The sequence below is a fragment of the Malania oleifera genome, chromosome 8 (assembly GCF_029873635.1).
Source record: "Malania oleifera isolate guangnan ecotype guangnan chromosome 8, ASM2987363v1, whole genome shotgun sequence".
In the NCBI taxonomy this organism is placed as follows: Eukaryota; Viridiplantae; Streptophyta; class Magnoliopsida; order Santalales; family Ximeniaceae; genus Malania; species Malania oleifera.
In genome coordinates, this window is record NC_080424.1 from 4,015,208 (window position 1) to 4,039,353 (window position 24,146).

Genomic DNA, 24,146 nt, shown 5'->3' on the forward strand with positions numbered 1-24,146 from the left:
AACAATTTAATCGTTCTTGACCTTATTTTTACCTGCAAAAAACGCATGAAGAAAGTATGATTACCAATATCATCAGCTCCCCACCGAAGACACTGACAATCCCATTTCAACCTCATGCTGCCTATTTCCCATCAAAATCAAACCATTTCATTTTTCATTGTGATCCATTTCGCAATTATTTCATTTCTTGGGAAAGGGAAGATACAAGATACCGCAGCGAACAGAGTCAGAGAAAACAGAGAAGCCAAGGAAAGGACGGATAAGGACAAAATTATCAGTATTTACAGCCAGCAGTTTTTTTATTTTTTATCTTTTTTCTGACTGGGATATGTACTCTACCTCCTGCAATTAGTTTCGATTCATAAAAAGGAAAAAAAATTTGTCTATAAAAGCCCCACTCGTCCTTCGTTCCATTCGCACTCTCACTTCTCACTTCCATTCGGAAAAACAAAACAACTTGTTTTGTCCTCGGTGTTAGTCGGTGATCTTCTTGGAGATCGTTATTCACCCTCCCTCACCTTGTCTGATCTCATCTGGTTTTCCCCTTTTTCTTCTGATTTTGTTGATAGAAGATTGCAGAGATGGATATTTTGCATTTCTTGTTTGGAATTTTTGGTGAGTTTTCACGTCCATGGACATGGGTTTCTTCCTCTTTCCATTAATTTTCTTGCTCTTCTTGTTCACAGATGAACAATTCTTCTGTTTTAATTTTCTGGGCACATTTATATTATTAGGTTTTTTTTTTCTTTTTCCCAATATGTGATGGTAATTCTTCTGTGCTCTTTGTCTTGAAACAGGAAATGCCACTGCTCTGTTCCTCTTCTTGGCACCAATGTAAGTACTCTGTCTGATTTTCTTTTACATTCAAAATGGTTACTGTTCACTAATATAAGAAAGAAATTCATGAATTAAAATCAATATAACTCTCTCTCTCTGGGTTACAAAATTTTTTCATCTTTTAGCTTCTGAAACATATTTGGACCCTCTGCTTGATCCAGACAGAGTTTTCCCATATCTATATTATGCATATCTGTGTTCTGCAAAAAATTGTAGAATAACATTCAAGAGGATAATAAAAGGGAAATCAACAGAGCAATTCTCAGGCATTCCATACGTTATGACTTTGCTCAATAACCTCCTTTCGGCCTGGTAAGCTCTTCAATTCCTCCATTGATGGGTTTATCTTCATTTTCGCTGAATCCGTTCGTGTCAAAAAAATTAACTAATCGCACAAATTGATGGAAACGCAGGTATGGGCTTCCATTCGTGTCGCCTCACAACCTGCTCGTGTCGACGGTTAACGGGACAGGGGCAGTGATTGAGTCCACATATGTGTTGATTTTCCTGATATATGCACCGAAGAAGGAGAAGGTTAAGATTGCGGGACTCCTCACGTTCATTGTGGCCGTCTTCGCGGCGGTCGTCCTGGTTTCCCTGTTTGCCCTCCATGGCAGCGGCAGGAAGCTCTTCTGCGGTCTCGCTGCCACCATCTGCTCCATCATCATGTACGCTTCGCCCCTTTCAATCATTGTAAGCTCTCCCCCATTTGCCTCAATTCTCTGCTCTCTTTCTTTCTTTACTCTGTCCTTTACAAATCACCACGAGTCCTCCCCATAAGTGTGTGGAATGGTTATTATAGTTTGCAATTTATGATTATTATTCAAACCGTGCAGAGGACAGTGATTAAGACAAAGAGTGTAGAGTTCATGCCATTTTTCCTGTCGCTGTTTGTGTTCTTGTGCGGCACTTCCTGGTTCGTCTTTGGCCTCCTTGGCCGCGACCCTTTTATCGCTGTAAGTCTATTTTCACTTCTATAGCAAATAATGCAAGAGTATTTTCTGCTAGTGATTAGAGCTTTTCAAATTGAATAATGAGAACAATAATAATTTTATCAATATTAATAAACGCAGGTGCCAAACGGGTTCGGGTGCGGGCTCGGGGCAGTGCAGCTGATCCTGTACGCGATCTACCGCGACGTGAAACGCGAAGCGGGTGCAGCCGGGCCCCAGAAGAAATCGGGTTCTGCTGACGTGTCATCTGTGGAGATGGGCTATGCAAATGGGGCCCGCCAAGATCCCCAGAAGCAGTACTCATCCAACGGCCCAGATTATGTCTAGCTCGGCATCAATTGATCTATATGGACACACGTGTACGGCTGGGGTTCAACCCTACTAGCATGCGTGTAATACATGTAGCCAATCCAATCCCTAGCTCTCTTTTTTTTCTGATTTTTTTTTTTTATATAATTTTGGAGTTTGGGTTTTGGTTTATATCGCGAGAATTAATGTGTGCTCAATGCAATTATATAATAGAAATAATTAAAAATATGTCAACATTTGCAGTTTTTTTTTTTTAAAAAAAAATGAGAGAATGGTTTGACCATAAATGGATCCATCACTTTGTAATGCATTAAAAATTTATTTAATTGCTCAAAATAATTTTCGGCTTTATTGACAATTTTAAAAATTTTAAAAATATTATTTTATTTTTTAACTTTAAAATTTATATGTGAAATTTTAAAAAATAATAAAAATAAATTTAAGTTCATTCAAGATTTAAACTTTTTATTTAATTTTGGAAAATTAAAAAATAAGTTGGGCCATAATATTTTTGAAAGTACATTCGGAAAATTATAGTTAATAAAATTTATACATTAATATATACACACACATACCATGATCTTTATAATCTTATAATTTGACCTGAATTTATATTTTTAAAACTATTTATTAAAAAATCTGAAAGGAATTAAACATGTTTCATATTATGACTTCAGAATTACTTCATTCATTTTTTATGTGATTCATTTTCTCGAATAAATTTAGCTTTGTTTCAAATTTTAATTTTTTCTCTTACATATCAGTCGATCGTTCACTTGAAGTATTTGTTAGACATAATAATTGATTCATGTGTTTTTTATGATATATTTTTAAAAAAAAATTATGTAAATGATAATAATGTTTATAAAAATAATTAGTTTTTTTAAAATATTTTAAGTTTATTTTTTTATTAAATTGATTGTATATGTATAAAAAGTATAATTTTTGTTGGTGGGTAATAAATTAAGAATTTTTTAAAAATAAGTAATAAAAAAAAATATTTATTTACCTCATCATTTGAAAATTGACCGCGCTGTCAATTTTTTTACTTTCTATTTTCTATCTTCAAGTGAAAGTGGTATAGCAAATCTGAACTTGGAAGACACGTAGGGGGTGACATAAAAGCGTGTCTTTTAACTGGCTAGGACACAGCTCCACGTAATATCATGTCACTGCCCACCAGTATTCCAACCGTCACTTGAACTAATTTTAGATGACCCCAATCATCTCTCCCCCACCCCTCGCCCCCCACCCCCGACCCCCCGCACCCACGCACTCTCTCTCTCTCTCTCTCTCCCCCCCCCCGACCCACCCGCACCCACGCACTCTCTCTCTCTCTCTCTCTCTCTCTCCCACCTACACGCGCGTGCGCACATATATATATATATATATATATATATATATTTGTTAGCCTAAGGAGGAATCCAACAATGAGAGTAAATTTGGTTTAATGAAAATTAAATATTTAATATAAAATAAATTAAACAAATCAAATGAATTATACAACATTAAGGCTCTGTTTGAAACTTAGAAAAGATAAGGAAAAAAATGTATATAAAAATTTAATTTCTCTTGATTATCAAGAAAATTAAAAAAGAAAACAAAAATATATTGAATCAATAAACAAAATTTTGGTTTTATCTATCATTTACGTTTAATTTTCTTTAATTTTTAATTATATTACGACAAACTTTTATATTTAGTAGCATTTGATATAAACAAAAAAATACAATAAAAAGGTGTTTCTTTCTTATTTCCATTCCCTTTACTTTTCCCACTAAAATCTTTGATCAAAACGGACCTTAAAGCAATTTAAAAAGATCGCAAAAAGAGACATGCAAATGTTTTTTAGTGGTTCTGTCACGTCCCGAACCCAGTAATGGGACCCAGGAGTGAATTAGTAACGAGTACTTATTTTTCACTATCACCTTATTAATTTCCTAGTAGTCGATACACATCCTCATCGACTTCTTCACGAACAACACAGGCACTCTCAGGGTGATATGCTCGGTCCTATAAAACCCACGTCCATAAGTTCTTGTTGCTACTCTTTTAGCTCTTTTAGTTCAACCGAAGTCATTCGGTATGGAGCCTTCGAAATTGGCGCTGTCCCTAGAGTTAACTCAACGGCAAATTCCACCTCACGATCCGGAGGCAATCTTGGTAAGTCCTTAGGAAACACATCTGAGAACTCCCTTAGCGCTGGGATATCCTCTAGCTTCAGTCCTTCCTTTGGTGCTTCTTTTACAAATGCAAGGTATCCCCAGCAAACCTCCAGAACTAGTCTCCTCACCTACATCGTTAAAAGGATCTATGGTGCAAAGCGCACACACGACCAGACGAATTTAAATTCTTTCCCCCCCTGGAGGTCTGAACACCACTTCCTTCCTATGGCAATCTATGCTCACATAGTTGGATGCTAGTCAATCCATCTCCAGAATAATGTCGAATCCATGCATATCAATTACGATTAGACTAACAGGCAACCTTCTCCCTTGAATCTCCACTGGGTGCTCCCTGATCACCTTGTTACACACCACCACTGACCCTATCCGTGTGGTCATAGCTAACTCAGCATCTAACGGTTGTGTTTCGACCCCATATAGTTTAATAAATCTTTGAGACACAAAAGAGTGTGTCACACCTGAATCAAAGAGTACAAAAACTTTATTTGAAAGCACATAATGTTACCTGTAACCACATTTTCTACGTTCTTGGCATCACCCGGAGTCATAGAATACACCCGCACCTGGGCAGCGCCTCTCTGGTAACCACTTCGCAATGCCTGGTTTCCTCCCCAATACTAAGGTTGTGGAGGTGTGTAGTTCAACGTCGCGCGGCAGTCCCATGCCAGATGTTCTGCCCCACCGCACCGGTAGTAGACAGCTAGTCCTCCCCAATACTCACCCCAAAGCCTTTGATGGCATCCGGAACAAATAGGACGCTGCAAATCCCTATAATGGCCTCGGTACCCCATCTCCAGTCGCTGGCTCGAGAAATTACCAGGCCGCTTCCATGAGCCCTATTTAGTGCTGGTTTGAAACCCCTGAGGCAAAGGCCTCTTCTTTTGGTTTGCTGCTCTCTCCCCCTCCTGAATACTAGCCTTAACTGTCATGGCCTTATCCACCAGCTCAAAGAAACTCTGAGTCAACAATGCCACCACCTGAGTGCATATTCCCTGCCTCAAACCTTTCTCAAACATCTAACTCTTCTTTGGCTCATCCGAGATTATGTGCAGAGCGAAACGGGATAGCTTCACAAACCTAACTGCATACTGTTGTACAGTCATGGGCCCCTGGGTCGGATGCAGGAACTCCTCTGCCTTAGCCTCTCAAGTGGATACAATGAAGTATATGTCGAAGAAAACCTCCCTAAAATGGCTCTAGATAACAGATGCATGCCTTAGGCACTGTTCCTCCACCAGTTTTTCTTATTATCACCACCTCTTTGCTTCCCCCACCAGTTTAAAGGTGGAAAATTGCACCTTCTGTTCCTCTGTGCATTCCAGCACACCCAATAGCTTCTTTATCTCTTAAACCTAATCTTTAGGTGCAATTAGGTTCCTTCCTCTTGAAAATTCCGGTGGACTCACCCAGGTAAACTACTGGAACGTGCAACCCCTATCAACCGATAGCCGATCTACTCCCAGGAATCCCTCCAGGTTTCCTTCCTAACTTGCCATGCTATACTTCACAGCACTGTCGAGGCATCAGCATCCTCCTCATTGGAGATATCCATATGATTATCCCCTCTAGCCATGACATCCTTTCCCCTGGGATCCATCCTGAAGATAGGATAGAAACAAACTTAGAAACTCTTCAGTTATCATAATTGAAGCAAGTATGAAATGAAGAAACTACAAATACGTATGAATTCTCAATTTAAAGATTCATTCCCCTAGTTCCGTCACAAAACCGACAAGATATCAGTCTCCAACATAACATTGACTCCACACACGTACTCGACCGCCCTAACGTCCCAACCTAAATTTCTGAGCTCCAATCTCTCAACTCAAAAATGAAACCATTGATGGATTTACCATGGTTTTCCTGAAATTGTCATTCTAAGAAAAACACAGAAAATCGTCAAAGGAACTCTGCCCTTAAGCTTCCAGACCAAAACCCAACCTAATCTACCCACTCTCATCCTTATCCTATCTCAACCAATACTCTGATAATTATCAACCATCAAAATCTATAGAACCTAACAAACCTAGGCTTTGATACCACCTATAACACCCTGACCCGCCACATGGGGCCCGGGGTGCTACTTAAGTGATATTTGTGTTTCTGATACCATATTCAATATAAATGCAGTGAAAATAAGTGATACATTCTCCAAATACATTACCAGAGTTCTAATTACTATTATACATAAATGTCTCCAAATATGCATATTACAACCCATAATATTGTACAAAAAGAAAACTCAGTCCATACACACTACATACATAGACTTTACGACTAGCTCGACCCCTCTAGCCCTGCTAAACATGATTCCTGGTGCTTTCTAAAAAGATAATTTGTATATTGGGGTGAGACACTTCTCAATAAGGAAGACTAAGTTAAAATCGGTGTGTGGCTAGCATGAATTTTAGTGTACACATAAAATAATCAGTTTCCCATTTAATTGAAAATAGCTATCTTACACTGTACTCACTTTACACATTTGAAAATATTTGTCTTGTTTCCGTAATATAAATAGTTTAGTAAATAAGTAATATCATTTACATAAATCAACAGATATGCATAAAAGACACTCCTTGTGACTAATACCATTTACTTCCCTAATGGTATGGGTTGTGCAGCCCGAATGCTAGATTAAACATGGGTGATTAGCCCAAAACAAAGTCAAAATATCCCTCTGTAAGTCTGTCTACAAGCATCCATAGCCAAGCTGCAAGCCCGATGCCCTTAGTTCATCCTCACGCCAGCTATTGGTTGAGACCACCCTACACTTCTATTCAGAACAGTGTGGGCGCACATGGTCTAATAATCAATCACTTGCAATGGTACCTTACTCACAAAACAACTGGTCCATAGGGTTCCTAAAACATATCATGCAATTTAAGTAATGAAAAACTATAGTTTAAATCATTTCGTTTCAAACTGCCATTAAATAAAAACCCGGCCCCCGATCGTTAAATAAACCCAGCTCACAGCCGGAAAATAAAACCTAGCCCCCGACCATCATATAAAACCCAACTCACAGTCGTCATATCAAATCCTTGTATTATTCACATGCAATTCCAGTATGTTTCACCAACAGTTGCAGTATATTTCACAATCATTCCCAAATTCAGTTATACGATAAACCATATAAATTTATTCACCTGTCACACAATTTCAATATTCAAACACGATCCAAGAGACAACCAAGAAAATACTGTATTTTTAGTTCGTAAGATAAATCATATTTTCCACCGTTCATATTATTCAAACCATATATTCTCAGTTTGTAAAATCCATGTTGAACGGTTGGTTTTCAAAATAATCTTTGAACACATAAATAAATAAATATATAGCAGTTTAATTAGTTCTTATTTAATAAAATCCTGACTTAACTTAATCCCCTTACTTGTTTACTAAGAGAGTTCTTACGATGCTCCTAAAACCCACCCCACAGCAATATGGAGCCCAAAACCCTGAAAACACATTTATCCAGTTCAACCCACTACACCCCATAATAATAATCATTAAACACCCCCAAGCCCATATATCCACATTTAAATAGTTAAATGCAAGCCAAATAGCTCATTTCTACCCTTACCTTAACATTTGGGTGATGTCTGGAAAGACCTCGTTCAAAAATTCACTCCGTTAGACTTGTAGAGAAACTCCCCTAGATCGTCGTGGTAACTTCCAATTGTCGATTTGGGAGACGAACGGCGAGATATCATAGAGAGAGAAAGGATGGGGTGTGGTTTAGAGAGAGAGAGAGAGGTTTTTAGATTTCTTAATGAAGAAGTAATGAAAAAAATTTATTTATAGGTCGTTGACCCGGTCACATTTGTTGACGAAATGGAGCCTTCGTCAACGAATTACAGAAGGATGTTCGTCGACGAAAAAAAGAGTTCATCAACGAACCCTAAGCCTGAAATTCCTCTTGGTATTCCTCGTCGATGATGCCTAAACTTCATCAACGAACCACTGAAGAGAATTCGTCGACGAAACTAGGGGATTGATCGATGAACTAGTGCTTGCCTTGAATATTTTCCATTTTTCCTTTTCTTTATTTATTTTCTTATTTTCTGGGTTCAGGTTTCTATATGCTTAACTTGTTATTGAAATGATGAGTGATTGTTAAATGAAGATTGATCTTCATCCTAAATTGAAAACACATGCATAAGAACATATATAGAGGAGTTAAGCACAATTCTTAGATCATTAGCAGTGACAACCCCCTGTTTTTTATTATGGCAAAGGGGAAGAAGTGAATGGTAATGAGGATGGTGTTCATTTTTTGTTCTTGAACTGATAATGTTTTTGGAAGTCAAGAAAGTTTTTTCATTGCTTCTCTTAAGGATGTTACTGACTATTTGCATCTATTTTGGTGTATTGATGAAAATCATCTTGTACTTTTTATTTATTTTAACTTTGTAATGAAAAACAGTTATGCTTAACTTATGCTTGCAAGGACCTACTTAACTTGATTGTTTGTGTGAAATGTTTGGACTAATCATACTGAACTGCTTGTGTTGAATGAAACATTGCCAAATAATTAGTATACTAAACTGTTTGTATTGAATGGATTATTACTAAAATATTGAGTATATTGAATTGTTTCAGGCTTGTATGTATGTTTTGTTATGAAAAAATTCTTTATTTTCAGACGGCATGTTACCGAAATTTTAGTTGATTTTTCCAAAAAGAAAATATGATAAAATGGTCATAAAGTGCATACATTAAAGGGGAGAATTGATCTTCATCCTAAATTGAAAATGCATGCATAAAAACTTATATAGAGGAGCTGAGCATCATTCTTAGAAATAGAGCATGAAGAACTCATTTGAAGGGAAGAGGTATCAAAATTAAATCCATCCAAAAATATTTTTAATTTTCTCAAGACACAGCAAGATGTTCAATATGATCAATTTTTACAAAAGAATATACATTTAAACTTAATTGCAACAATAAGATGCTCAATTTCCAATAAACATAATATCCACAACAAAATATTCAATGTACTCAACTCGTTATGTTCATTTTCTTAACAATTCATATTCCAAACTGATAATCATTCAAATATTTTTAATACCATCAATAAAATATTAAAATGAGTGCTTAATGGGTACCCATTATTAGCAACACACTCCCCTCAATCAATTCCATCCATGAAGACACTTCAATTCCACCAACATGAAGAAATCAATTAACATTCAAACCGTTGATGCACACTTATTGAAGATCTAATTCTAATCTTCAAGGAGCCTTAAGGAGACGATTTTTTTGAAATTCAAAATACCACAACTGTATCATTTATCCCCTATAAATACTCATGCTTGTGTTCTCTCTAAAGTATGTAGTGTTCACGACTCAATTATTGAATAAAATATCATTATTCTTACTGTTTTCAATTTTTCTTTATGGTATTAGAATTCAGAGCCATTGTGAACACTATGTCAAAAAAAAAAAAAAAAAATCTCAGCCACTGTATTATCAATATCACCATTTATGTACACTACATCTCAATGCTACATCATAGCACAGCTCAATTACAGATGCAAAAGTCATCAACATATCAAGTACCTTCGGAAAGAAGATCAGGCAATAATAGCCAAACATATCTGCACCCTCAAAGGCCACTCTTCATTATATTTCACAACAAACTTTGCCTCCAACCCCAACAAAGTTTGCGGGAGGGTATTAGCAGCACACTCCCCTCAATCAATTCTATCCATGAACACATCAATTCCACTCATGAAGACACTTCAACAAATCATGAAGAAATCACTTTCACCCATGGAGACACTTCAATTCCACCCACATAAAGAAATCAATTAACATTCAAACCATTGCTGCACACTTATTGAAGATTTGATTTCAATCTTTAAGGAGCCTCAAGGAGCCAAATTTTTTGAAATTCAAAATACCACAAATTTATCATTCATCCCCTATAAATACCCATACTTGTGTCATCTCTAAAGCATGTAGTGTTCACGGCTCAGCTATTGAATAAAATATCATTGTTCTTATTGTTTTCAATTTTTCTTTAATTTTTTTACCCATTTATGATATGTTTATTAAACATCGAGTTTGGGTTTATAGACTATTTACCCATTGTAAATAGGCTAATTTGAACCCAAATTCGTTTAACCCTCACCTGTTTATAACCCGCCCAAACTCAATCTGTGAACTTGTTTAGCCACCCCTATCTACAAACATTAAAATTGCTAAGAGGAATTTTGGGATTAACTGGTAACTATCACAAATTTGTCAATGATTATGGAATGATTAGCACTCCATTGACTACTCTACTAAAAAATGCTGCATTCAAATGGAGTAAGGAGGTGAAACAAACCTTTGTCAAGTTTAAGCACGCAATTTCCACCGCATCAATTCTTGCCTTGCCAAATTTCTACAAGATGTTCATCATTGAGTCTAATGCATCAGGAGTTGGCATTGGTGCAGTTTTAATACAAGATAGACACCCTATTAGTTTTACCAGTAAGGTTTTTTCTCCATTCCAAATTAGCGTGACTGACAAAGAGATGCTAGGCATTGTCAATGCACCTATAAAGTGGAGAGATTCTCGAAGTTTATTGCCACTCAGCCTTGAGGACAAGGCCAATTTGAAGGAGGTGAGAATGTAAAGATTCCCAAATCAAGTGGAATTTCTAATTAATATTAGGATTATTTAATGTTGTTAGAATTCTCAAATCAATTGGGATTTCTAATTAGTATGTTATGATTCCCAAATCAATTGGGATTTTATTTAATGTTTGTTAGGATTCCCAAATCAATTAGGATTTGAGGGGATATTTTACAGTCTTAATAGGAGTAAATTTCTCTACCCTATATATATGTGACCCCTACAAGGCTTTTGGCATTCAAATAAAGAATGAAGTAATAGCATATTTGTTGGGCTTTTGTGGAGCCTAGTTGTGTTTTAATTTGGATGCCGACTCGACCCCTATTTAATTAGAGATTTCTATCCTAAGGCTTAGTCCATGGAGCGAAGGCTTGGGCCGTAACTCGTGGGGGTCCGGGGGCAATTTTGGAGCCCATTCAGAACGGAACCCTAGGCGCAACATATAAAAGGATTGTTTTCGGGTGATTAGGGTTCGTGTGGTTGTACCTGCGAGAGAGCGAGAGGGAGAGCATTGTATTGCCACATTCTCTGTGTTTTTTTTTCCTGATAATATTGAAATCCCTGCAAGTCCGTGGACGTAAGCAAAATTGCCGAACCACATAAATATTGTCTTGTGCGTGTGATTGATTTTTCTTTGGCGTTATTTTCTCTATTTTGTTTCTCACAGGTTTCGGGAATTTGTTGTTTATCCCAACAATTTTTATAGCCTTTGGCTACTTTGGAGGAAAATCCCTTGAAGGAATCAAACCTTATTTTCTCTTACTATTTTTCCATTCTTTAAGTTTCCCCAATTTCTCCACGATAAAACCCTAGGGTCTTGTTAGTGCCTCAATGGCCAATGAGCCCTAAGGGATTATCAACATCTTTAGCAATGTGGTCAACATCCTTAGTAGTGTGCTTGGGCAATCAACCAATCCCAGAGGAGGTTTATAAAGCCCTAGTTGTGTCTAACAACTTTATTACAACTAGTTGCTAGATTGATTATTTTAAAGCCATGTTATTCGTGTGCAACCATTTACACATTCTAATAAAAAGAATGTGTAAATGTTTATATATATACCCTTTTAAAACCAAAGGAAGATAAAAGAAACTATGTCTAACATATCACTTGAGCTAGCTTTCTGCAATCTTAATCTCTCTTTGATCTTTGCACTTGCTCATTTTCTTTGAAAGAGAGAATTCAAAACTCTTGTTCCATAATTTAATATTCTTGGTTGAGAGTTTCAACACAATTGATCTTCCATTTGTAAATCTATGTATCATTTTAAGGATGTCGTATTGTTGTATTCAAGCATTTTGTTCCTTTGCCTCCATCAAAGTAAGTTGTAAGTACTATCCTTGTCTCCATGAATACGAGGGATTGTAAAGTTTCAATGGTGATAGTGAAACCTTAAGATGGTTGAGATCTTAAGAGAGTGGACATGCACTTGAGATAGTCGAGCTACTAGAAAAAATTTTGCTTCTTTCTTCCCTTATCTCTATATTTCTTTATTCATTTGTTTGAATTTGTTTGCACTTACCTTCTATTTCCTCCTTTCCCTCTTATTCTCTCTTACTAGGATCTCTTAGACAATTAATTGAGATTCTAATTGCCTGTACATTCTCCTCATCTTAAGTAGTTCGTGGGGGGTCACTATTATAAGATGTCTAACCTTTTTCACTTGACATATATGTACTCTGGAACATCCTTCATTATCAACATCTAATATTTATCCACAAGCATATGTTTACAAAATATTATATAATCAAAATCCATAAAAATATTATATTCTCTCGATGAATCCATGAATGTGTTATGCTCTATTCAAAGAGTGTGCATAAAGCCAACTACCCACTTTTCTTTTCTTGAAAGTGTAGTTTGATGGGAAACTATAATATATTAAGATGCTAACAGGACCTTCTCTTGTATGTGTGTCTGTGTGACATAGTGCAAAACCTTATCCATTACTTTTAGTATAAGAGAGTTCAAACTAACACATCGTTGTTGTACATGTGGAGCATCCACTTGCCTCACAACTAGGTTAAATGCCTTATCTCATCCACATACATAAATCATCCTCGTGAACCCTTCACACCCTCTCCCAATATTCAAACTTGAAAACTCAAACCTAGAAGTATCTAAATCTAGCCATTTTAATGTCACTGACAAGGCACATATTGATCAAAAAGTCAAATTCATAGATGCAATTGACTCAATGCCGCAAATGACAATCAATAACCGTTATAGGATTAGCCTAATCTTTTTTTGTACATTTGGAATTCATTTAATCCAAATATTTTTAAATTAATTAACTACATAAGTCCATAGAAAAATTCTAGTAGGAAATCGATATTCATAATTGCTAACACCACAAAACTTTGCAAAGAGCAAGTCCTAGAGAACATTTATCTATCCCCACAATAGAATAACTCATTCTCAATTTCAATTTCAATCCTTGAATTTGATATCCCTAGGGCTCTAACACACAATTCCATCCATGTCCAAGCAAAAAGTTCCCTAGATCTTATCTTTCTCTGTTTGAATGGTAGATCCATTATATATATTTATAATCTTCAATAAGGTTTTATGATTGGCTTTTTTCCTCAACTACTAATAAGGGGTGAGCATAATTCGGGTTTAACCAAATTAATCAACTGAATTCGGTCGGTTTGGTTCAGTTACAAATTTGGATAATTTCGGATATTCGATTTTCAATTCGGGTATGGGGGATCTTTAATTTGGTTAACCGAATTACTCGAATTACTAATTAATTAATAATTAAATATAAATTAGTAATATTAATATATGATATATTTTAAACCTTAAATATTTAATCTTAAAATATCTCTTTTATCAATAAATTCTTTTATTAATTAAGTTGGAATTGGTAAATTAGAAACAAAATTTGCAATCATTTTTTTATTTTTATAATTAATCTCAAATCTAATCGGTTAAATTAGGTTACCTAATTACCCAAAAAGTTGGCTTAGTCGGGTACGGTTTGTTTACAGTAACTAATTAGGTTGATTCGGTTAGGGATTAGTGTTAATCGAAAATTTTGGTTAATTTAGTTAATTAACCAAATTTGGCTGAACCAACCATTTGCACACTCCTACTACTAGTCGTTCATTAAATTTCAACCGCAAACTGGAAGATACCCCATTCTTATTATGTACTCGTTCCGATCTCCAACATTAAAATTCCAACCTCCAATAAAATTCACATTGATGTCAATAAATTGCACAATGAATAAATAATCATATCAACATGTTGTGTGAGTATGTGTTTGTATTCCTTCTCGGGGATATAAATTTATTAGTAATTTATTTAATGCCAATAATTAAAAGGATGCAAGCCTCAATGACACACTTGAACTACATGTTGGTATGTAGGAATAGAATAGAATTGGAGGAAATGAAATTGAATTTATCACTTAATTTCATCATGCTCTCTATTCAAATTCTCATTCCATTCCTTTCTTACCCCAACCGAACATGACGTAAAAGAGTCTCCTAGCCACATAATCTATACAATACGATGGCTTTCATACAATGCAGAGCTTTCGGTGCACTATCAAATCCTTCTTCAGTGCACACTAGGCTTGGTGACAAACTACTTTTGAAATTTCAACAATCACATGAATGTTCCAATATATAATTTTTAGGACACTTATACTTCCTTTATGGACTAATCTTTTTTTCCAAATATTACTTAACCTTATGTTTGGAAATATAGATTTCGAGTTTCGAAATTGGATTCGAGTGGATTTGAACAAACTGCCAAATAAATTTGTATTGAGTTTCTTCCAAATCCAAAACTTGAAATCCACACATACCTAAGGGAGCTATGTGCCTTTTTTATTAAAGGTCAAGGGAGTTTCATAGATTTTTTAGAATCTCGAGGAAATTATACATCTTTTTGCTAAACCTCATAAAAGATCTTCTAAAATTTTTAGACCACAAGAAGGCTAGTATTTTTTTTGTTTAATCTTCGAAGACAATTAATATCAAACAATAATAGACATCTCGAAAATTATATCTTGGAAGCATATTGATAAGACAAAGACTCGCCCTCGTGTCTTCCTAAAATACTTCAAAAATATAATTTTCGAGAAAGGTAGCGCTGCTAAATTTATATGTTTGTGTGTGTGCATTTTAATTTAAACTAGTCGCAGGCACGTGCTCCGCAGCTTTTGAGTGATAATTATAACTGTCGCGACGTCCCAGGCGCGCGTGTGCCCCGGGCGGCAAAATTAAAAATCATTTTTAATATTCAAGGAAAAACATGGAATGTCGGAGTCGCCACTAACCTTTAGTGCGGTTAAAACACATGATTACTACCCCGTTAGGGGTAGAATCGGTCTACATTACCAGAGTTAGGCTCGGGAGTTCGGTTACGCGAGGGGAAGGTACAAGCACCCCCTACGCGCCCGTTCTTACGAACGGTACCTAATTAATTTGAAATTATCCCTAAGTTAATCTAATAAGTCTTTAAATTACTCCTTTTTATGAATTTATAAATACACATAATAAATAAATAAATAAATAAATAAATAAATAAAAATAAATACAATATATACATATATATATTCCCTCAGAGCTTAGGGTACGTGATGCCCAAAGGCTCATACCCCCGCAATAAAATCATAGGGATAAAATCGAAAATAATTTACAAAATACACTTCCAAATTTTGAAAAATTTCTAGGGTTTTTCTAAATATTAAAATACTAGTTGGAAGGTTTTTGGAACTAAAAAATATTTTTAAGTTTCAAAGTATTTTCCTTACCTTCTTCTATTTTTCTGATTTTCTATTTTTTTTCATATTTTTACTGTATTTTGAAATAATAAATCAAAAATATTTTTTAGAATTTTGTCCTAATTTTCTATTTTTTATTATTTTCTGTATTTTACAAAGATTTCAAATAGCTAATAACAAAAAATAATATACTACTTAAAATATAAATCATAACACGTAAATATTATATATCATAATAGTCAAATTTTTAATGATAAAACCCCAAGTATTAATAATCAAACCCTAATGATATACTCTAAAATGGAAATAATCAAACCCTAAAAATTATGTACTTTTTATAAACATGTAAGGAGATAGAATGAGATTATGGACAATAATTCACATCATGAATCTATAAAATATGCACAAACTCTAAAATATTAATATACCTTAATATGGAAATGCTGTACATAAATATGGAAAATAAATCAAATTCTCCCAAACCATATAAAAGCCAAAGAAGTAATATACATTTTATGGAAACCCTTAAGATCAATATTCAATGGTATGGAATCCCCAAAATTAGTACACAATAACAGTACAGGGACAGATTAAATAAAACACTATTCAAAACCCTAATAACGTAAAATAGTCAAAACCCTAAACTAAAACAATAATCAAAACCTTAAAAGATAATATCATGAAAATAATGTAAATAATCAAGAATCATGAACATGCGTAAATGTTACAATCCTAAATAATACACAAAATCCCTAAATATCCTATAAACAATAAATATGATAAATATCCTAAATACATCAAAAAGCCTAAATAATCTCTACACAATAAAACAAACACCCTAAATAATATGTAACAATAAAAATAAGTTTATTACAATGAAAACAACGATAATACAAGTACTTTAAACAAATATACAACAATAGCTATATAAAATAAATAATAAATAAATAAATAAAAATTAAATGATATAATCCAAAACCTACGACAATAATATTGAGTAATATACACAATAAATTTAAATATTAAAACACTGCCAATAACAATCAAAATAATAACATTAGATATGTGTATGTAAAACCTGAATAAAAATTCTTACACAAGGGAAGAAAATCCTGAAAAAATTGATGTCAGATATACCTATATAAATATTATCATAAAAAGAAGAAAAGCCCTGCAATAAAAGAATAGACTCAATTAGCATTTTCCATGCATAAACAAAAATAATTAAAATTTGAATATGAACAAAAATCCTGCAATAAGAAGAATAAGATTAATTAGTATTTTCCATGCATAAACAAAAATAATTAAATTTTGAATGTGAACAAAAATCCTGCCATAAGAAGAATAAAATTAATTAGTATTTACCATTTAAAAATTAAAACAATATTACTATATTAATTATCTAACAGGTATAGTTTTAACAAATAAAACAAAATAAAGACATAATAAGAAAACTTAAATAAATAAAAGTATACACAGCATGTAAAAAAATAAAAGAAACAAAAAAAAACTAAAAGACTTAAACTTTATGTCATAAATTGCAAAACAGAATCCATATATATATATTCACGAGTGTGTGTGTGTGCAGTTACAGCAGAGGGGGCAGGAAGCTGGGTAAGGGATTTGCAGAGATGCTCACCGGAGGGTTGTTGTGGGTTCTGCCAGACTGACAGTCAGAAACGGTGACTGGAGTTGGGCACGGTGACGGCGAAAGAGAGAGCTTGCGGCAGCGATGGAAACGACGATGACAGCGATGGTGATGACGATTGTGAGTCTCTGCTTGGTTTTGAATCTGCAAGTTCATTGCGGCGGTGATGGATGGCCGGGCGTGGGTGCTGCCGGACAAGGGTACCCGTGTGGTGTCGTGGCTGTGCAGAGGGTCTTCGGGCTAGAGATTCCGACGGTATGGTGGTGGCCGGAGTTGTGTTGCAACTGGTTGGAGGATGGGGACCGTGGAGTTGGGACGGTGGCAGCAGGGGCTGTTCGGCGAGAAGGAGAGTGAGGGAAGGGAGAGATATAGGGGCTGGTACTAGGATGGTCGTGGCTGAGAAGGAGAGACTGAAAGAGAAAGAGAGCAGGGGAGAGGGGGAGGTTGCGGCTGTGCATGGGCCTCTGCGAGAAAGAGAGATGGAGATCAGGGAGGTGCGGCGGCTGGGATGCTATGAAAGAGAAGGAGAGCGGAGATGAGAGTTTCTTTTTTATTTTTCTTTTCTGGCCTCCCCTATGCTACGCGCAGCCCCCACCTTATAAAAGAATTTTTTTTGAAAACCCTAACAAAATTTCCTTTCTTGATTTTATTTTTCTTTTTCTCCTTTTTTTTTTTTAATGCTTTTATTCTTATGGTAATAATGAAAAAAGGAAATAATATTAATAATAATAATCATAATAATATAAATACCAATAAGGTAATAATAATAATAATACTACTAAATAGTAAATAGTAATAAATAATTATAGTAAAGTAAAAATAAAATAAAGATAATAAAAGTACTAGTAATAAAAAATGAAAAATAATAATAATAATGATAAAAATACTATCAAAATAATAGTAAGGTACTAATAATATAGGAAAATAATAATAATAATAATAATAATAATAATAATAATAATAATAATAATAATAAATAAATAAATAAATAAATAAAAATTAAAAAATATACCCAAAATAATAGTAAGGCAACACTAATTATAATACTAGTAATGAACAATAATAAATAATACAAATAATTATAAGAAAATAATAATAATAAAAATAAGGTAATAATAATAATAATATAATGAGAAGGGACTCCTTTGTTCTTTTTGGTTAGGGCAAAAATAGGGTGTCTACAATAACAAAATATTTCCTTAAAAAATAGTAAATATATTGCAAAAAAAATTATTTTAGGAAAATTATGAGTAATTAGGGATATTTTTTGAAATATTTATGGGTCGTTGTAGGAATAATTTTAAAATATATATTTCTAGTTATAGGAATTTTTTTGAAATTTTTATGGATAGTTATAGGAACATTTTGGGAATATTAAAATATACATGATTGGTTATGGGAATTTGTTTAAAAATTTTATAAGTAATTTTAAAGATATTTTGAGGATATTAAAAACCAAACCAAGAAAGGGGAATCCCCTTTCTAATAGTAGAGATGTAGTAATCCAATTTGGTACAAGACCAAATCATCAATGGTTTCAGACGGCTGAGGGTCTTTAAGTTGCGGGAAGCCTAATTTTCTTTTATATTTTTCACTCTCAATTTCGATTTTTCTCTCTCTTCTCCCCCCCCCCCCCCTTCTTCCTCTAATCCATGTCCCACTCTCTCTTTCTCACAAATTCTCTCCATTCTCACTCTCCGATCCTCTCTCTCTCTCTCTCTCCTCTCAACTTGCCTGCTCCTCTCTCCTCGGAAAGGTTTAAGGAAACTAGGGTTTCGTCTCCGAACACTACAGCAACAGTTTCAGGAACGTGATAGGCATATTTTCGAGAATATGTAAGAGGATTAGATTATGTTAATTTATTTTGAAATTGAACCAATTAAACTTAAATATGTAGATACATGGATATTATATCAGATTTTCTGAATGAATCAAATGTATGAAATTGATGATTTTAGTTCATTATACACATATTTGAGAAAGAGTAAAGTGAGTAGGGTGATCATCTCCTTTTTCTTATAAAATATATATTTTGAGTTAAATTAAAACTATAGAGGTGATCATACCTTTATTTTTAACAAAATATACCGAGTATACTATGATATACTTTTCCGGTCAATTTATTAGATTATGATTTAATACTCAAATAGTGTGGCATGAGAATGATTTATTTTTATTGCGTAATTAAACCTATTGGAATTTTTATGGTGTTATATGGCGAAAGTTGTGGTATTATACTAATTTCTTGAATTGTTGGGAATAATGCGGATATTGTGAATTTGACGGTTTAATACCAATCCTGTGGATGGTTGGAAAATTGTGAAAAGACGATTGTAAATTATGTGTTAAGAAAATGAGATCATTTTACTATTTTATTATGTAAATTGTAATATATGGTTTAAGAACCCTGATGGATTAGGTGTGTTTAAAGTTCGATACCGTAACTAGAGAAAAATATTAGTACAACCACACTGTTGTGGAAGTGTAGGTGGTGGATAATCGATTTGCCATGAGAAGGGTTGTGTAGCCTCCTGGGTCCGGACCAAATGCAGTAGGCGAATCGTACTTACAGACATGTTAATTTAACTTAGTCTTGGTCGGCCAACCAAACTAAATCCAGTCTTCGGACCACACAACTCGATTATGGGGTTTAAACATGAAGTTAGTCCAAAAAGGGAGGTTCTTCTATGCATATTTGTAGATTTATGGAAATGGAGCCATCTATTGAGCCGAAATTATGTTTCGAAGGAAAATATGTATTTTCAATTATATAGATATGGGTATAGTTTACAAATGTCATTTCATTTAAAGTTAAATTAATGGAGTTATTTTACTTACACCAAAACTCATTTTAGCCTCACACTGATAATAATTTATTCCTTCTTACTAAGAGGTGTCTCACCCCAATAACCATTTCATATTTCAAGACATACAGGGAATCAAGCTTAGCGAGCTTCGGGACAGGGTTTAGATAATATAGTTTAAGTGTTTGCATAATACTGAGTTAAATATGCTTTTGAATTCCTTGTGATGTAATATTATTACTTGGAGATACCTATATAATTGTGATGGGTTAGTACTCTGGTATGGTAATTGAGGTTTAAATTATTTTCGCTACTTGCATTAAATTAAGTAATAGAAAGGCGTACCCGGGTCGTTACAGATGTGGTATCAAAGACGGTATATTTCTGGGGTGCTACAATGTGGTATCAGAGCTATAAGAACTCTATCAGGTTCGAGGCTTTATAGTGTGGTATTAGAGCTATAAGGACCCTATCGGGTTCGGGGCGTTACAAGAGATATTTCTTTGCAAGAATTTAACAAAATCACAACCCAATTAAGACCAAAGTAATTAAAGTATATGTTTCATAATCAAATCATTTATTGAATTGGATGAGGCATATCCCTGAATCTTTGTTTATTTATATATATAAATATAAAATTAAATAAGTACACATAAAAATAAGTTTCTAACAACACTAAAATTAATAATTATTTATGGAAATTGAAATTAAGTTTAAAATAATGAAACAAAATTCTATACTAATCCATGACAATCATTGTGTTTTTTTTTTTATTTAAATATTATAAAAAACGACATATTACATTAATTAACTCCTCAATTATTTGATAAGACTAAATAGATATTATAGTTATTTGAATGATAACAAAGTAACAATCCATTGAAGAATCTCCAAGAACAATGTGAGCAATTGCTTGAAAAGACATAAAGGTGAACTTGACTTGCAATTTTAAATAAAGATTATAGATGGAATCCATCTCATATGGTTTTTTGAAAAGTCATTGAGATACATTACTCTCTAAAAAAATAATTGCCCATATATTACACACACACATAGACCCACTTACAACAATATCTTTCTTCTTCTACCTTTGCACGTGGGCTTGGGCATACTACCTAGCATATACATGGTCGGATCACCCATAACACAACGATGTCTAAATAAAGTTTTCCCACAAAACCAGGGTGGTTAGGGGTGGCAAAATAGGTCGAAACCTGACGGGTCATTCATGACTCGTTTGTTTAAATTAAATTTAAGTTTAATACAAGCTGACTCATTTATAAACGGATCAATTCTGATCTGACTCATTTATTAAATGGATTAGGTGGGTTCGCCTATTTAAAAATAAAATGAAGGATTATTTTATATTTATGTGTGTGTGTGTGTGCGCGCGTGCGTGCATTTTATATGAAATATTTTTAAAAATTTTAAAATAAATAAATTATATTTTTGAAACGGGTGATCCATTTATTAAATGTGCAGGTTTGGATTTACATAATAGTTACCCGTTAATAAATGGATCAATCCAAACCCGAGGTCGTTTAATCCCAACCCATTTATAGGCGAATCAGATGGGACTTATATTAGACCTGTCATTTAAAGTGATTTCATTAGAGCAAATTTTAGTTTAAGGGTCCTTGCATTTTGCCTCCAACTCCACCTTCCACTTAGTCTTTTCCTCAGCCCACGACCTGACCCTTTGGGCTTCACCTCTTGAGACATTGCCAACTGCCAAGCCCAACCCAACAGCCAGGCCCAGGTATAATTCATGGGCCACCCATGAAAGGGGCTTGTAACAGGATGATGGGCCAACGTGGATGTAATGGGCTTCCTACCAGCGTAACCCAACCGTCATTACGTAGCTAATTGAGCACCACAGGACTACACTATTTAATTGTGAAAACAGTTCTAATTTTTATTTATTATTTTAAAAAAAATTATAAAAATGCTACTTTATTTTTCAATATTTCAAATTTATACAGAAAAATAGAAAAATATATTTCATTATTTTTTTATAAAACTTCTAACTCTTATTTTAAGCATGGGAGGATGGTACTCGAATTCTGAACTTTAATTTATGTGGATTACTTATAAAATTTCTTCTAAATCCATACAAATCCAAAATCAAACCCCAAAATCCATGATTCTAAAGATTTCGTTATATAAATTAAGAAGACTTCTCGAGTTAAAATAAAAATAAAAATATATTTTTATGCATTTACACAAATTCTTTATTTTCTACCTTTTTAATATAAATTTTTAAAAATAAAAAAATAAGCTAAATTCTTTATAATTTTTTGAAAAATTAAAATTAAAAAAATAGAAAACATTTTCTAAAACTAAACGGCCCTTATATTTTATAGAAAAAATTTGTTTCTTTTTTTTTTTAAGTTTGGATTCAGTTGGGCTCGTCCTCACCGACCAGTTATGCCCTTGGTTTTTTGGGCTTTTCCAACCCAACCCGATAGGCCCAAGAGGACCCCATGAGCCGCCCATCTATGGGCTTGTAAAAATTAACAGGTTATGATGGCCCAAAAAAGATTTTATGGGCTTAAGAGCGGGCCAGCCCAATCAACCCAGAAAAGTTAATTGAGCCCTCAGCCGTCACAGACATATATATAACGAAACGGCGCCGTCGGCTGTCACATCAAGCGAATTACTCTGATTTGCACGTAATCATACTTCATAAGTGGCATGTCACTTCCACATTTTTTACTTTTTATTAAAAAAAAAAAATCAAATGTAACAGCTGCGTTGCACGTGCATAGGGGGAAAAATTTATAGGAAAATTGGGGTGTTGGACATTAATTCCGGACGATGAACTTTAATAAGCGTGTACTGGCTTTTTTGAAGTATTCAATTTTTATTTTATATTGTTTGTCCAAATTGAAATGTGAAAATTGTGAGCCAATAGGAGTAAAAAATGAGTGACAAAAGTTAATTTGGTTTTCTTGAGAAGCCATATTTTTTTGGCCATCAGTGACCATTTGTAATTTGTCAATTATTTAATTCTCTTTGCTACTAAAATAGCTTAATCTAAACGGTCCATTATGTTGAGAAAATTTTCAACAAAAAAAAAAACTAACCTAGAGTAAGTTAAATTAGTTTTTCAGGTATTGACATTTATGTAAAGTCATGTGTTATAATCTAGGTCTTCTGTGTTTTTTGTAAAGTCATGTATCATATTTTAGGTCTTCTGTGTTTTTTGTTCTTACTTGGGTTTGCCTCTTTGGTATTGGCGTAGTTAAGAAAAAAAAAATTGTAGTTTACGCGCTTTTCCTTTCTTGTACGTAGAATGTATTTTTACTCTCTCTCTCTCTCTCTCTGTTCCAGTCTTATACATAGAATGTTTTTTTTTACTCTTTTGATCTCTAAATATTTACTCTCTCTCTCACTTGCTCTCGCTTTTCAGTCTTGTACATTGAATCTTTTTTTGCTCCTTTTATCCCTAAATACTCTCTCTCTCTCTCTCTCTCTCTCTCTCTCTCTCTCTCTCTCTCTCTCTCTCTCTCTCTCTCTCTCTCTCTCTCTCTCTCTCTCTCGTGTTTGTCTATAGTGTGTGTTTAGGTTAGTCAATTTCTCCAACCCTTTTATCATTAAGGAAATGTCCTTGCTTGATCATGTGTTAATGAATTGCGCAGTGTGAAAGGCTCACTCTTTAATTGGCCTCATGTTTATTTTAAAAGATAAATATTGACTCTTTGTGTCTGTCACACTCGTACATAGCATATGTGTAACTCTTTCTTTACCCCTCCTCTCTGTTGTCAAATCCTTGGACTTACAATTAATAAAATGGGTTTCTTAAAATTCGATACATGATACAACAATGTATTGTGAATCCTCATCTATAGGACTCACCACATATTCAAGATCGTTGCACACATTTCAAATGAGAATTTCTAATAGGCTTTTGACTCAAAATATATGCAACAATCTTTAGTACGTCTCCCAACATAAATTTTGGAGAAGTTGAGTGACTAATCATGCATCTTACCATATCTATATCAGTGTAATTACATTGCTTCGCAGACCGTTTTACTGGGGAGTC

The 24,146-nt window shown here is 34.1% G+C and overlaps 1 protein-coding gene across 2 annotated transcripts; it reads left to right on the plus strand.

The window, feature by feature from the left end:
- The first annotated feature begins 356 nt into the window (after nucleotides 1-356).
- LOC131162553 (bidirectional sugar transporter SWEET1) lies at nucleotides 357-2,327 on the plus strand. Of its 2 annotated transcripts, none has more exons than XM_058119160.1 (6): nucleotides 357-615; nucleotides 798-834; nucleotides 1,054-1,149; nucleotides 1,251-1,530; nucleotides 1,674-1,793; nucleotides 1,911-2,327. In XM_058119160.1, the coding sequence occupies exons 1-6, from the start codon at nucleotides 582-584 to the stop codon at nucleotides 2,115-2,117; spliced, it is 774 nt and encodes a 257-aa protein (XP_057975143.1). In that variant the 5' UTR covers nucleotides 357-581; the 3' UTR covers nucleotides 2,118-2,327. The 2 variants fall into 2 exon arrangements, with proteins under 2 accessions (XP_057975143.1, XP_057975142.1); XM_058119159.1 differs by having other exon boundaries at nucleotides 366-615; nucleotides 1,003-1,149.
- The last annotated feature ends 21,819 nt before the right edge of the window (nucleotides 2,328-24,146 follow it).

Bases quoted from the DNA above. Each gene is read 5' to 3' on its own strand.
- LOC131162553 (XM_058119159.1), top strand. From the start codon at position 582: ATGGATATTTTGCATTTCTTGTTTGGAATTTTTG. The intron at 835-1,002 runs GTAAGTACTCTG...TGATCCAGACAG, and splicing joins TTCCTCTTCTTGGCACCAAT to AGTTTTCCCATATCTATATT. The intron at 1,531-1,673 runs GTAAGCTCTCCC...CAAACCGTGCAG, and splicing joins CTTCGCCCCTTTCAATCATT to AGGACAGTGATTAAGACAAA.